This window comes from Plectropomus leopardus, chromosome 1 (assembly GCF_026936395.1).
Source record: "Plectropomus leopardus strain MGB_pleo_1.0 chromosome 1, ASM2693639v1, whole genome shotgun sequence".
NCBI classification, from domain to species: Eukaryota; Metazoa; Chordata; class Actinopteri; order Perciformes; family Serranidae; genus Plectropomus; species Plectropomus leopardus.
Window position 1 is genome coordinate 3,041,050 of NC_142176.1, and position 13,452 is coordinate 3,054,501.

At 36.8% G+C, this 13,452-nt stretch overlaps 1 protein-coding gene across 1 annotated transcript; it reads left to right on the forward strand.

Moving 5' to 3' along the window:
• The first annotated feature begins 284 nt into the window (after positions 1-284).
• spg21 (SPG21 abhydrolase domain containing, maspardin) lies at positions 285-13,015 on the forward strand. Its single transcript, XM_088082242.1, has 9 exons — positions 285-584; positions 796-858; positions 7,110-7,271; positions 8,517-8,597; positions 9,094-9,239; positions 9,319-9,427; positions 11,309-11,416; positions 11,502-11,642; positions 12,429-13,015. Exons 2-9 carry the CDS (start codon positions 796-798, stop codon positions 12,552-12,554), a joined length of 936 nt encoding a protein of 311 aa, XP_087938368.1. The 5' UTR covers positions 285-584; the 3' UTR covers positions 12,555-13,015.
• Positions 13,016-13,452: the final 437 nt, after the last annotated feature.

Genomic DNA, 13,452 nt, shown 5'->3' on the forward strand with positions numbered 1-13,452 from the left:
GCAATTTATTTACCACTTACTGTGCAACTGTGTTAATGGGCTATATTTATATAATTTTAGAGTAAATATACAACACACTATGAGCGTACTGCAGTTATCCTGTGTGTATAGAGTTTATGTTATTTTTATTTTAAGCTATCTAACTTTATTTTTGTAATTTTTTAATCTTTTTTTGCACTCACTTTAATTTGTATTTATTTATTTATTCTTATCTTTTCTATCCTACCTCAAACAAAATCAGAAACCACGACTGTGGATGTTCGTGTGCGCATGCGCGCAAAGCACGGGGAAGTGCAGAGCGCCACAAAGTGCTACAAGCTAGTTCCCCTAAATCTGCTGTAAATGCTCTTTGGCTTATTGAAACTACACGATGGTGCAGTAGACAGCGTGCAGACAGATGGTCAGACACTGTGTGCGTGTGTGTGTGTTGTGTTTCACAGTCCGCGGTGGTAGGCGGCGGTCGGAGCTTTGCGGAAGTGTGTTTGAAAGCGGAGTCATATGACCCGAGAGGCAGCCGGAGAAAATGCTCCCCAGATATGGATAAAATTCCTCGGACACGGTGACTAACATCCTCAACGATCACGGTAACAGCAGCCATAAATCACATTTAGACACAGTAAATAACGTTATATCCGGTCATTATTACTGTAACACTGTAACGGCCACGCTGATGTGTGTTTGATGAGAAACAGCTAACAGTTAGCGGTGAAGCTAATGTAACAGTCAGGTGTTTGTCAGCTGAAGAGGAGGTTTAGCTGTTTGTTTCTGACTGTTTGTGTCTCAATGTGTCCTCAGATGGAGGAGATTAAAGTGTCTCCGGACTATAACTGGTTCAGAAGCACAGTGCCCCTGAAGAGAGTAAGTACCTCTTGATTTGTGATGAGTGATGGGGTCCAGAGTCACTGGGCCCACTGCTAAACACTAAACAACAACAATAAACATGCAGCAAACACGCATAAACAAACAAACAAACAGGAAACAAACAAGTTCATGCATGATCAGTGTTATTTTATTTTTGGCTTCATGTTGTGTTGATTTCAGTGAACTGTGTGGTACTAAACGTGTTATTCATTAAACACATGTGTCAGGTGGTTTTAACTAGAGGTCAACTGATTATGGTTTCTCAGTGCTGATATCGATTATTATCAGTTAATAAGACTGCTGACTAATATTTGGAACTGATATGCATTTACAATTAAAATGTTTTTCTGCCAATATTTAGTATGTGACATTTGGAGTTGATAACTACATAGATGCAAACATGATTTTCAATAAAATTAGACGTGTGAAAGCTGATAAGCCAAATCCAAGTTTGTAAATAAGGGCCCAGACACTAAATGATGTATGAGTTTACAGCTAAGTAGCAGGATGAAAGTTATACTTGTAATCTAAAACTTCAAAAACATTCAGAAATTACTCTAAGATCCTAAAAGTATAGTAGCAATAATACAATATATGGAAACAAATGACACACAGAGATTAGCTGTACAGTTTACCCAGAGTATGTATTTCATCTGGAGTAGTTATTTGAACAGAAAAATAAATAATATATATATATATATATATATATATATATATATATATAACAAACTCCAACACAAAACTTTGTTTAAATGCATTTAGCAAATGTTTAGTATAAACTAAAACATTTAATATCATATACAGTAACTTATTTTTAAAATAAAGTCAAGTGAACATTAAAAAAACACAATAAATGTGAAACGCTCCCAATGGATTTTTAAAATAAAAGTTCCGCCCATTATGACACTTTCTTTGCACATTTTAATTAATCAATTTTATCTGTGATTGTTTAAATAAAATGCTGATACAGATAATCAACAAAATGCCAAATATCAACCCAATAATCAGCCAGGCTGACAATCTTTTGACCCCTAGTTTTAACCCTTTGAAACCCGAGCAAATTGGATTGATTTCTTGTATAAACATGGGAAGAGGGTGACTTCAAATGATATGGCCCAAAAATGTGCAACTAAAAAATTATTATAAGATAAGCAACAAAAAAGAAAGAACAAAACAAAAAACAAAAAAAGGGTTGTGGTTTGTTACAGTCGCATAGAGAATTATAGCAAGTACACATAAGTACAAGCACAAGTATATAAAAATATAAAATTAGAAATACAGTAATGGTAAACAACTAGCGCTAGTATGCAGTATTTGAACATTAAAAGTAAAGTATGTATAATGTGCTGAGTATGTAAAGAAATATAGTAATAGACAATTAGTGGCAATATGTGAATTTTTAAATTATTATATGGATAATGTGCTGAGTTTGTAAAGCCTGTGAAAATATAAACATGGGAAATACAATACTAGACAATAAGCACTGATATGTGAATATTTAAATTATATTGTAGATAATGTGCTGAGTGTGTAAAGTGTGTAAAGTATAAAACTGCGTAATGTCCCAATGCAATGTATAAAACTAGTATGTAAGTTAAAAATATAAATGTGTGCAAAGCTACAACAATGAACAGCAAAGATATTCATAATCCGCTCTGTATAATCTTTCCATGCATTTCTTTTCACTCTCTCATTTCTTGCCATGTTTCTCATTATGTTTTTTCTGTGTTTTTGAAAGATATCGAACCATTTTTTCTGGTTCGTTACATTTAAATGCTTGTGAAAGGCGTCTTAGGGCAGCACAGGAAAACTGATGCAGGTGATAAAGGGTTAAACACATCACAGGATGATCATATCATGCAGCTTGATTACGTTTGTGTGAATATCTGATAACAAAAGAGTGGTTTGACTGACACAAATAATCCAGTCAGAGCTTCAAACCTGCCAAATCATCATAAAAGCAGTTCAATAGTTTTGTCTCCATTCAGGAACGATGTTTTTGTCCATCCAGCCTGAAAGAACACTGCTGCACTGTGATACTTGATTTGTTTTTTTCCCTCTCAGTCGTCACTGATGACCCACTCTGAGTTTTCACATTGAGAGTTTCACATTTATGTGTGTGGGCATGTTAACACCATATTCCTTTTATGAGAAACTCAAAGTACTCTGAATGAAACCAGAGTTTATACTGTGAACATGATTTCTCTGTACTGATGTAAACAGCGTTTCCGGAATATGGTCAAAAGTTTAGTTTATTTGCGCATACACATGTATAGAAAAGACAGAAAAAGAAAATATAGAATAAAAAACATTTGTGGGTTGAGCGTAAACTGAAAGCATCCAAGAAAAAGCTACATAAATCGCTGATACAGTGCTGAAAAAAAGAAATGCAGTTAATCTGAGGTTGGCTTTTACTTCCACTTTTACAGGAAGATTCTGTTTACAAATATTAGCCAGTTTGTACATAGTATACCTTCAATACAACAGTAAACATCTGTAACATTGATGGATATTTACTGTAGCAACATGAATATTAAAGTGTTGGGTCTTCTGTTTATTTAGTTTAGTTATGCAAATCCAAAACCACAATTACAGTTATTAAACTTTAAAAAGAACCTCCAGTTAGTTTTATACTACACCAGGGTATTTAGAAATCCAAAAGGTTACATTTTCAATACTGTCAAAAACAGACACTCCAATTTACAATAAAGTGATTCAGAGATCCTGTATTGAATATATGTAGTGCACAGCCTGCACCAGCAGAGGTGAATCTCTATTGGTGGAACAGGTGAGATGAGCTGAGAAACATGGTGACCATGAGTGGTGGGGATAACGTTACAGGAGGAGTAAAACCGGCCAGCAACGGCAGAGAGATTCATCAGGGAAAACGGCATATTTTCACACCTGACAGGGTGCATTAAGGGTTTATTTTGACTTGATGATTGTTGAAATAGTGGAAATAATAACACAGACTTACTTTTTTTGTGAGTTTTAGTTTGTCGCTGTCAGCTATGAACGAGTGTGTTTTACGATGAGAATATTGAATTCAGGAGTATATGGTTGTATTTTTCTGTTAAATCATGGAAAAAAGGTGTAAGAATATTTTCTTTCTTGACATTTGAGCTTGTGGAATGTAGCTAACTCGCAGCTCAAAGACCTCTCCAACAGCCCAGACCAAAATAACTGCAGTTTAAAGTTGGACTACATTTCAAGTTTAATGAGGTTGGGAGAAGGCGTCTTTGTGCTTGTACGTATGGTCAGTATGCTATCACACACACACACACACACACACACGCTATGGTCCAGGACCCATGAAAGGGGAGCAGGTTTTGGTGAAAATTCCCTGGAAATACCAGGATCTCAATTCCAAGGAAATGAAAATCCTCTGAACTGAGCTGCTCTGTTTCTAAGTAATAAAACAGATTAAGACACAATGGACCGGGTTATGCTGCTCGACTACAGTAACAGCGTTTGTACTGAATTTCTCTCACTCCTGTAAATGCATCAAACTCAGAGTGTAGAGTGAAGGATTGTGTAAAACTTGGAAAACTTTATATGTAATTTATATTTCTCACTTGGTTGCAACTGGGACCTTTTTCTAAATGTTCACCGCAACAGTTACTGTTCTCTGCTGTTTCAGTTTATTCCTGACATTTCCACATGACCACATATTTTAAAATAAAGTACTTTCACATGACTGTACTGGAGAATAAAATGCTTCAAATTAGTTAACTAACATTAACACCAGTGAGCCTCAACAGCAGTTACAAAAACAACAGTGTTTTCATTGTTCTTTTTAAAGAACTGGCTGTTTGCGTGTTTCAGACTGCAGAGAGTTTCTGAACAGAGGATCTGTGACGGTCCGAGCTCACAGGTTATCAGCTCCTAAAAAAGGTCTTTGAAAAGAGGATTTCCTCCTCTCACTCTGTGTGGGAAGTGAAGTCACACACAGCACACAGCTCATATTCATCAGTCAGTCATCCATCACATGCTGACTGTGTGTGAACCACAGTATGAACAGGGCTAATGATTCACACCTGCTGCCTCATCACCGCTTTTATTTCCCTTTATTGTTAGAACATTGTTTCATTGTTGCTGTTGTGAAATAATAATCTGAAGTTAGGCACAAAAACATTTTACTGTGTATTGTACACTGTGTGATTGTGTATGTGACAAAAAATGTGATTTCATTTGAAATGCTTCCATATTTGTCTTTCGCTGCCTGTGTGAAAACCAGTTTGAAAAGAAAAAGACAGAAAAGGAGTATCACTTTATTCTGTTTTTTCCTTTTTATTGGAAGATTTGTGAGGAACTGTTCAGTAAAGACTGAGGTAGCCTTAACAAAAACTGATGACTCACAGTGACTGGCCTTGCTATTTGAAAAAGAGACATTTAAGATAGCGACTTATTTAGAGAAAGCTTAAGACAGGAGGAAGAGAGCATTTTTCCAGTAGGCATGCAATGTGTATTTAGGTATTTCTATTTGCCTATATATTTTTTAAATATATATATATATATATATATATATATAGTCAGTTGTAAGATTTCTTTAGACTCTACAGACGACTTTGTGTTAGTTTCAGCTTTAATCAGACTTTGGATGAATTATTTAGAAACACCAGGACGCATCGCTCCGTGTCTCATCCAGCCGCTCGCGCTGAGCTCTCATTATTATTACCAGGGGCAGATGTAATGTTTTGGGGGCCCGGGGCCACAAGCACATGAGCTTTTTTACAGCCTTTCTCTAACTGTGAATGTCGGCAGGCTGTTGGCAGCTATAGGAGAAGTAGGCCGACTCAAAAGTTTTTAATTCCTGAGGAAAATGATTAATAGCACAGAAGTTTGACAGAAGTTGAAGTCAGAGTCCTGCAGTCAGGAGAGGTTGGCCTTTTATCAGCACAATGTGCTTAAATTTACCTGAAGTTTGTTTAAGATGGAGCTTTTCATTTTTATATAATGCTGGAAAGTTTAATAAATAATAATAAATCACATGTTTATTACACTCCAACACACCATGGTCACATGACACTGTGTCAGTGAACCATGAGGGCAAAAAACAAACCCCCCAAAAAACAAAATAATCATTCATTAATCATAATCAAAGTAAAATGTTCAGTTAATGGTGATATGGATTTTAGGTATGAGGTTCGGACCTTTGCTGGGAGGAAATTTTCGTAACTGGACCTCTGTAATTTTAGTAGAATAGGTCCTCCAGCTGGTGACGCCTGTTCTACAGTATATTTGTCATGTTTAATGTCTGACAGAAAATTAATGTTTAAACCTAAATTAACCTGATGATACCTTCATATCTCACTTAAGAGTCGAAGGGAACCTTTAAGCTCGACAGAAATAGTGATTTGATGGATATCGATATCGACTGATATGAAAAAAACATTGTGATAAGACTTTATTCCATATCGCCCAGCCCTAGCTGTAATAATATTTGATCAGTAACACTGGAAGCTATTTTCATGTGATTAAATATGTATAGTTGATTACTGATTATTGATTATTCAATTTGTAAAGAAAGCATAGTTTTTGGATACTTTATTCAGGAGGAGGCATGTGAGAAAAAAAGAGAAAATTCTTGATGAATAAAAGTAAATGGAGGCTGCATTTAACAGCAGCAAAACCTCTGTTTAAAAACTCTCACACAACTTATGCAGTATAATCCAAGTTTAATTTATTCAGTCTTAAGCTCAGCCCTTTCCAAACACATGCATTTTCACTAAAACTGTACTATTTAAAACACCGTTCAGTCTTTCCCACAGAACTAGAGTGTGTGACGGTAGCTGACGACATGCTAAAACCGAACTATACATATATTTCAACAGTGTCCTAATGAACGGTCCAGCTCCAAAAATATAAAGTCTATTTGTGGTTGCAGATGTTTTAATTGTGGCAGGCTGCCACAGATAAATGAAGGTGTCGGAAATCTTAGTGTTTTCTGTTGCATAACAGTAACACCCCTGTGTAAGTGTGTGCATTTGAACTGTTTGATCATTCTGTGGAGCACAGTTCAAATTCACTCTTTAAATGTAAGGATTTAGAAAAAAAATGCATGTATTTGCTACAGGCCACATAAACTTGGACTATACTGCAGGAGTCGTGTGAGAGTTTGTAAATGAATGTTTTTAATAAAGTCTTGCTGTTGTTAAACGTGGTTACTCCAGTTCATCAAGAGTTTTGTCTGGTTTTGGATTCTGCGGGATGTAATTTTCTCACCTTTGCGTCTTTGTCTCCACCAGATTATCGTTGACGATGATGACAGTAAGGTGTGGTCGCTGTATGACGCCGGCCCGAAGAGCATCAGGTGTCCCATCATCTTCCTCCCTCCGGTCAGCGGGACGGCTGAGGTGTTCTTCCAGCAGGTGTTAGCTCTGACCGGCTGGGGCTACAGAGTCATCTCGGTGAGCTCAAAACACACCGCAGCTTCGGCTTTTTGCTTTATTTAAACTTCTTTTTTTCAGATTAATCTGCACATTTTCTTGATTAATCTTATTTTTATCCCTTGGAAACCTTCGTAAATTGGCCTGATTTCTTTCAGAAATATGGGAAGAAGGCAGTGAGCGGCTTACGAGGGAATGATCCAGAAGTAATGAAGATCTTAGTTAAAAAGTACAAGACAATTGCCTGAAAATTAGCACCCCCGTTCAACAAACAAAGAAAAAAAGGTTTAGTTTAAAAAAGAAACCACATGGAAATGACTTGAATTTTTTTTTAGAATTATTTCACACAATAATTTAAAATAGATAATTCTGATAATTAGAAGTATAATTCTCTGGAAATTTTTCCTTTGCTTTTAAAGGAAATCATTTTCTAAATCTACTAAATTCTTGCAGTTTGTGAGACATTTCTTGCCACGTTGCTCATTGCCTTTTTTCTCCATGCTTCTAAAATAAACTATTTTGAAAAGGTTTAAATAATTGTAAAAGGCTTGTAATTGCATATTTAGGGTCCCAAAAACCAGTCATAACATTTCTAGGAAGTCCTTTATTCCCAAAGCCATGCAGCCAGTCAACAAACAGAATAACTGTGTTTGGGAAAAGTACTTTTTTGTAGGATATGCTCTCCTTTATTATTTATTTATATTGATTTCATTTTTTAAAAAATCTGTTTGCACCATTGTGTCTTGTATATTGTACATTTGTGCATTTTTAATGTTATTGTTTTATGTGTTTGTATGTACCTTTGCTGTGTTTGAGTGAAGCCAGAGACAAATTTCCTCCGAGGTGGACAATAAAGTCTCTTTATCGCTACCTATCTAACAGGAGAGTGATAAAGATTCAGGTTTCAGAGGGTTAATATTGTCAATAATAAGTTTGAAAACAGTGAAAAAATTATTTTTTTTAGTTTTTCAAGGTCACGTCTTCAAATGACTTGTTCAAAATACCCTGATAGAAAACAGAGAATAATTCTGGTGCACTGGAGGAACAGACACCAGCGTCTGTTTGTCAAACATGTGAGACAGAGTCTGTAAATGTGTAAATGTCTGGTCTAAATCCCAAATGTGACAGAGACCTGATGTTGCTCTGTCTGGTCCTGATCTAAAGTTAAAAGTGAAAAGTTTTGTCATCTACTGTGAGACTGTAAACCCTGACTCCCCTGGTTATAACTCCAACATAACTCTTGTTTCCTGTCTTTGTGGTTTCCAGCTGCAGTATCCGGTGTACTGGGATCTCATGGAGTTCTGTGACGGCTTCAGGAAGCTTCTCGATCACCTGCAGTTGGACAAAGTAAGGCTGTTTCTTTTCTTAAGCTTCAGAGCTGAGCGTGTCTTTGTAAAACAGGATGAATTTGGTCTGAAGGGTGTGACTGTCTCTGTGGGTGTCAGTCAGGAGACGAGACTCAGCTTTTCCTGTCAAGTTTCTACAATATAAGAACCATATTCAACACCTTTTGTGAATTTTCACTCTCTTTCTCTTTTTCTCCTGCTTTCATCATTGTAGCTGATATAAAAAAAGTAAACATGTTTGCATATGTCTGGAGCTGTACATTATTATCAATGTAGCCCAAAGTCCAGGAGGAAAGATGTCAGCCACCGTCAGGATATAAACGCACTTATTTGGCGATTATTTTGGTTATTTGGCCAGAGAACAGGAGAGTGTTAAAAAGTGATTTTTTAAAAATTATCTGGTTGATTGTAAGTTTTTTGGGTGGGAGAGTAGAGGAGCAGCAACATCGAGACACACGTTGTATCTAATAACGCTCCTCTGTGCCTCAAACCTTCAGGTCCATGTGTTCGGGGCGTCCCTGGGAGGATTCTTGGCTCAGAAGTTTGCAGAGTACACACACAAGTCTCCGCGCGTGCACTCACTGATACTGTGTAATTCATTCAGTGATACCTCCATCTTTAATCAGACGTGGACAGCCAACAGGTGGTTTTCAGCGATTCCATCACAGACTTTCCTTTAACCTTTGCACTCATTAATGTTTCGTCTCCGTGCTCCTCCTCAGTTTCTGGTTGATGCCGGCGTTCATGCTGAAGAAGATTGTTCTGGGGAACTTTGCTAAAGGACCTGTGGATCCTAAAATGGCAGATGCTATCGACTTCATGGTCGACAGGGTGAGCTGAATGATGAGCTTTTAGGGTTGCAAATCTTAAGCATTTCCTTAATTTATTATTGGTACAATCAATGATTGATTAATCATCATTTGAAAAGAAAAAAAACATTAAAACATTGCTTATTTCAAACAAACAAAGCAGTATTGCAAAGCATATCCATTGATTACATTTCACATGTTTGATTAAATTCTTAACAACTGATTAATCAATCAATGAATTGTTATCATCCCTAATTCATAGTTATTTTAATTATATATTTAAAATAATGTTATAGAAAAAAAATACACATTTTTATAATTATACATATATTTTTTCTGCACTTATTTCAGGTCATTTTTATGTTTATGTATTATTATGTATTCATTTATATATTTATTTATTTTTGGCTTATTTTCAGGTAAATTTCTTATGACTTGTGTCGTTAAGATGCTCGTTGCCTTCTCCCTGTTTTGTTGGAAGAAATCAAACCAATTTTTTGCAGGTTTCAAAGCAGCACATTGCAAATGCGTCGCTGCTTTGCATAGCCTATCAATTGATTGATTACATTTCCCATGTTTGATTAAAATCTTAATGACTGATTAATTGATCGTCGGGGGTTCGGGGGGCTGACACATAACCTCAGTGGCCAAGCACATCAACACTGTACATCAGATTAACCCTAAATGCAGAACCTTCGACTGTCTTTGGGCATCGGGATAGTAGAGATGGAATAACAACCTATTTAACCGTCTATCATGAGCTCCAATCATCTTATAATACATAATTAAAACTGCTGATGCCAAGATTTTTCAAATTAAAAATTTAAATCAGAGTATTAAAAGTTAGTGGTTTTGATAAAGACTCGAATCGTTACGGAGTTTCGATAATAGCATCAGTATCATTAAAAATGAACAATCCCCGTCCTTATTGAGAAGTAGAATGAAGAACAAGCAGGTCAGAGAGGTAACGCGGGGCGAGGTCGTGCAGCGCCTTATATGTAATCAGCGGGATCTCGTAGTTTATTCTGAATTTTACAGGAAGCCGATGGAGGGATGCAAGAACAGGTGCTATGTGGGACCGACAGCTCGTCCTAATCAGTAGTCTTGAAGCTGCGTTTTGAACCACGTGTTTATGACGGGATTTCTGCAGAATGATGCCAAAATTAAACTGCCTACCCCAGCTCGATCAGGTGTTATTTAGCTGTAAAGTGTCGCTGCAGTAAACACAAACTGACATTCTGGTCATCGTTCAGCACCGCCGCACATCATGAAGTGAAACTGAGCGCAGGTCACTGTCACGCAGCGCTGCGTGCTCAGCTTTTTAACAGCTCAGAGGGTTTTTAACAGCTGTCGTTTCAGCTGTCTGTTATCTCAAACACGTGGACGTTTCGGTTCTGATCTCAATCTTGTGAATCAGGAAACTTTTCAGAGAAATGAGATGCAAGATGTTGTTCCTTTTAACCCCATGAGACCTAAGCAGATTGATAGATTGCTGTAGTGACCTGAAAGTTAGCAACAAAAAAAAAGAAAATATGTAAAAGAAAAAAGTAAAAACAAAAGAATGAATACATACATAAAGTAGGTAATTATAATTCTATTTTCCCCTTTTTTGTTATTAACTTCCAATAATTTTTTTTAAAAATTCAGGTCAGTTTTTTGTCCTAATTTCATGCAATTTGTTGGACACGTTTCTCCCTGCCTTTTCATCCATATTTTCCAAAGAAAAAGAAATCAATTTGCTCATATATGAAAAGTTTAAATGCATTTTAAAGGTGACCAAATGCAGCAAAAGAAAACTGACGTCTTTCCAGGTTTCAGAGGTTGGCCTCTTTGTTCCTTTAAGTAAAGATATGTAATGTTATTGAATGTTTAACCCTTTCTTGTGTGTGTTGTGTGTCTGCAGTTGGAAACCCTGAACCAAAGTGAGTTAGCATCGCGGCTAACGCTTAACTGTCAGAACTCCTACGTGGAGCCGCACAAAATCAAAGACGTTGCTGTGACTATTATAGATGTAAGTGTCTAATCATCTCTGCGTCACAGGGAGCAATCATTTCTGTTTCTGCCGCTGAAAGATGCGATTTTTGTCTCTCATTGAGGTGTTTGATCAGAGCGCTCTGTCGCTGGAGGCGAAGGAGGAGATGTATAAACTGTATCCTAACGCCAGGCGAGCTCATCTGAAAACAGGAGGAAACTTCCCGTACCTGTGCAGGAGCGCTGAGGTCAACCTCTACATACAGGTACGCTGTGGTTTATCATGTACCAGGAAATGATGATGGTGCTGCTTCATCAGCTGCAGCCTGCGGGGGAACCGATCCTCCAGAACAACGACATTCGATGATTTATTTGGTCTGATCAAAAACAGACTCAGTCTGTAGCTGGCGTAAAGGTCTGTAATATGTTGAAAAAGTCTCAGGATAGTGTTTCTGAAAAAAAATCATAGTATAGCGTGTTGAAAAATTGGGGGGAAAATTGTTATAATATAGTATGAAAGAAAAAAGACATTAAAAAGTCATACTATGGGTAAAAAAACTGGAAAAAGTCATTGTATAGCATGTCAAAAAATGGGGGGAAAAATTCCACTGTAGTATGTTGGGAAGTGGGGATGTAATCACTGTTCGATCTGTATCGATATGTCATTGATATATATAAAAAAAGCCATACTACAGTGAGTCGAAAAGACTAGATAAAAAGTTATAGTATAGAACTTATAGTGTAGCACATCTAAAAAATGACAAATAGTATAGCATCTCAAAAAATTAATATCAGACTGTAATAAAAAGCACATTGTATCAGCTGGGAATTAAAGTCACACTATAGCATTTAAAAAAAGACATGGTATAGATTATCGTACAGAATGATGGATGGAGACTATTGATGAACGGAGGACCGAGCAGTTCACTGCTGAACGAGCGCTCCTCATTCACCGATAGTGTAATGCTTTGTTTGTCATTTGATGTTTGGTTTTAATTTATTTGTCCTAAGGTTGTTGTTTTTTTACAATGCTGCTTGTTTTATATGCACAGATTCACTTGCGTCAGTTCCACGGGACGAGATACGCCGCCATCAGTCCTGACATGGTGAGTGCAGAGGAGCTTGAGGTGCAGGAGAGTCACCTGAGCGGTAACCAGGACTCTGACGATGACCAGTGAGACAGTGTTTACCTGCCCGTTTTTCCCTCTCAACATTTCCGACAGTTTCTCTCACTCTTCGTCATTTCACTGGACATTCTCCAGATTTTCTATGGAACTCTATCAGCGAGTCAACTGAGAATATTTTTATTTGACAGATAAGAGCAATATTTTGATAATGACTTGTACATAAAAGTTACTCAGCCGCTTTGCTTTAAAAACATACGACACCTTGCCTTACGTGGAATGAATCTGATAATTGTTGCACTCATAAACTGCCTGAACTGTTTGCCTGAAGTGTTCATTTCCGTGTGTAATATACTATATGCTGGTAAACAGAGCCAGCGGTGAACTGGTTTCCTGTTAACAAAAAGATGAACACACTAGTTATGGAGAGACATATCTCTGTTTGTGTAATTCAATGAGAAATTGCTTTTTTTTTCTCATTTGTTTTGGAATACAGCTAATTATTTTGAATTTCATTTATTGTGCCATCGTTATTTCTCTTTGTCACAGCATTGAGCCGCTTGAAATTTTTCACCGTCTTTGATTTTTGGAGCGATTAATGACCACGTTTGGACAAAGAGATGGTGATAAGCCGAAGGCCCGCTGCGACTTTAGTGACAACAGAGTACGTCATGTCGAACAAACTGAAATTAGTAATAGTTGACTATGCCAAAAAATGTCAGCATATAATGTTGAAGATACTGACATAGTCACACATTTTTTTCTGTGTTTTTTTTCGTCATGCTATATCATGATGTTTTTGGACGCTTTTTCAAAATTTCTTTACTATGACGTGTCTCGACAGACAGTTTTAATTGGTTTTCAGCTGTTTTTTGGACATGTCATAATTTAACATTTTTGGACAAACTCTACAATGAAGTTTGCGGTTAATTTTTCGACATGCTGTATCATG

Bases quoted from the DNA above. Each gene is read 5' to 3' on its own strand.
- spg21 (XM_088082242.1), top strand. From the start codon at position 796: ATGGAGGAGATTAAAGTGTCTCCGGACTATAACTGGTTCAGAAGCACA. The intron at 9,240-9,318 runs GTGGTTTTCAGC...GCTCCTCCTCAG, and splicing joins CAGACGTGGACAGCCAACAG to TTTCTGGTTGATGCCGGCGT. The intron at 11,417-11,501 runs GTAAGTGTCTAA...TCTCTCATTGAG, and splicing joins TTGCTGTGACTATTATAGAT to GTGTTTGATCAGAGCGCTCT.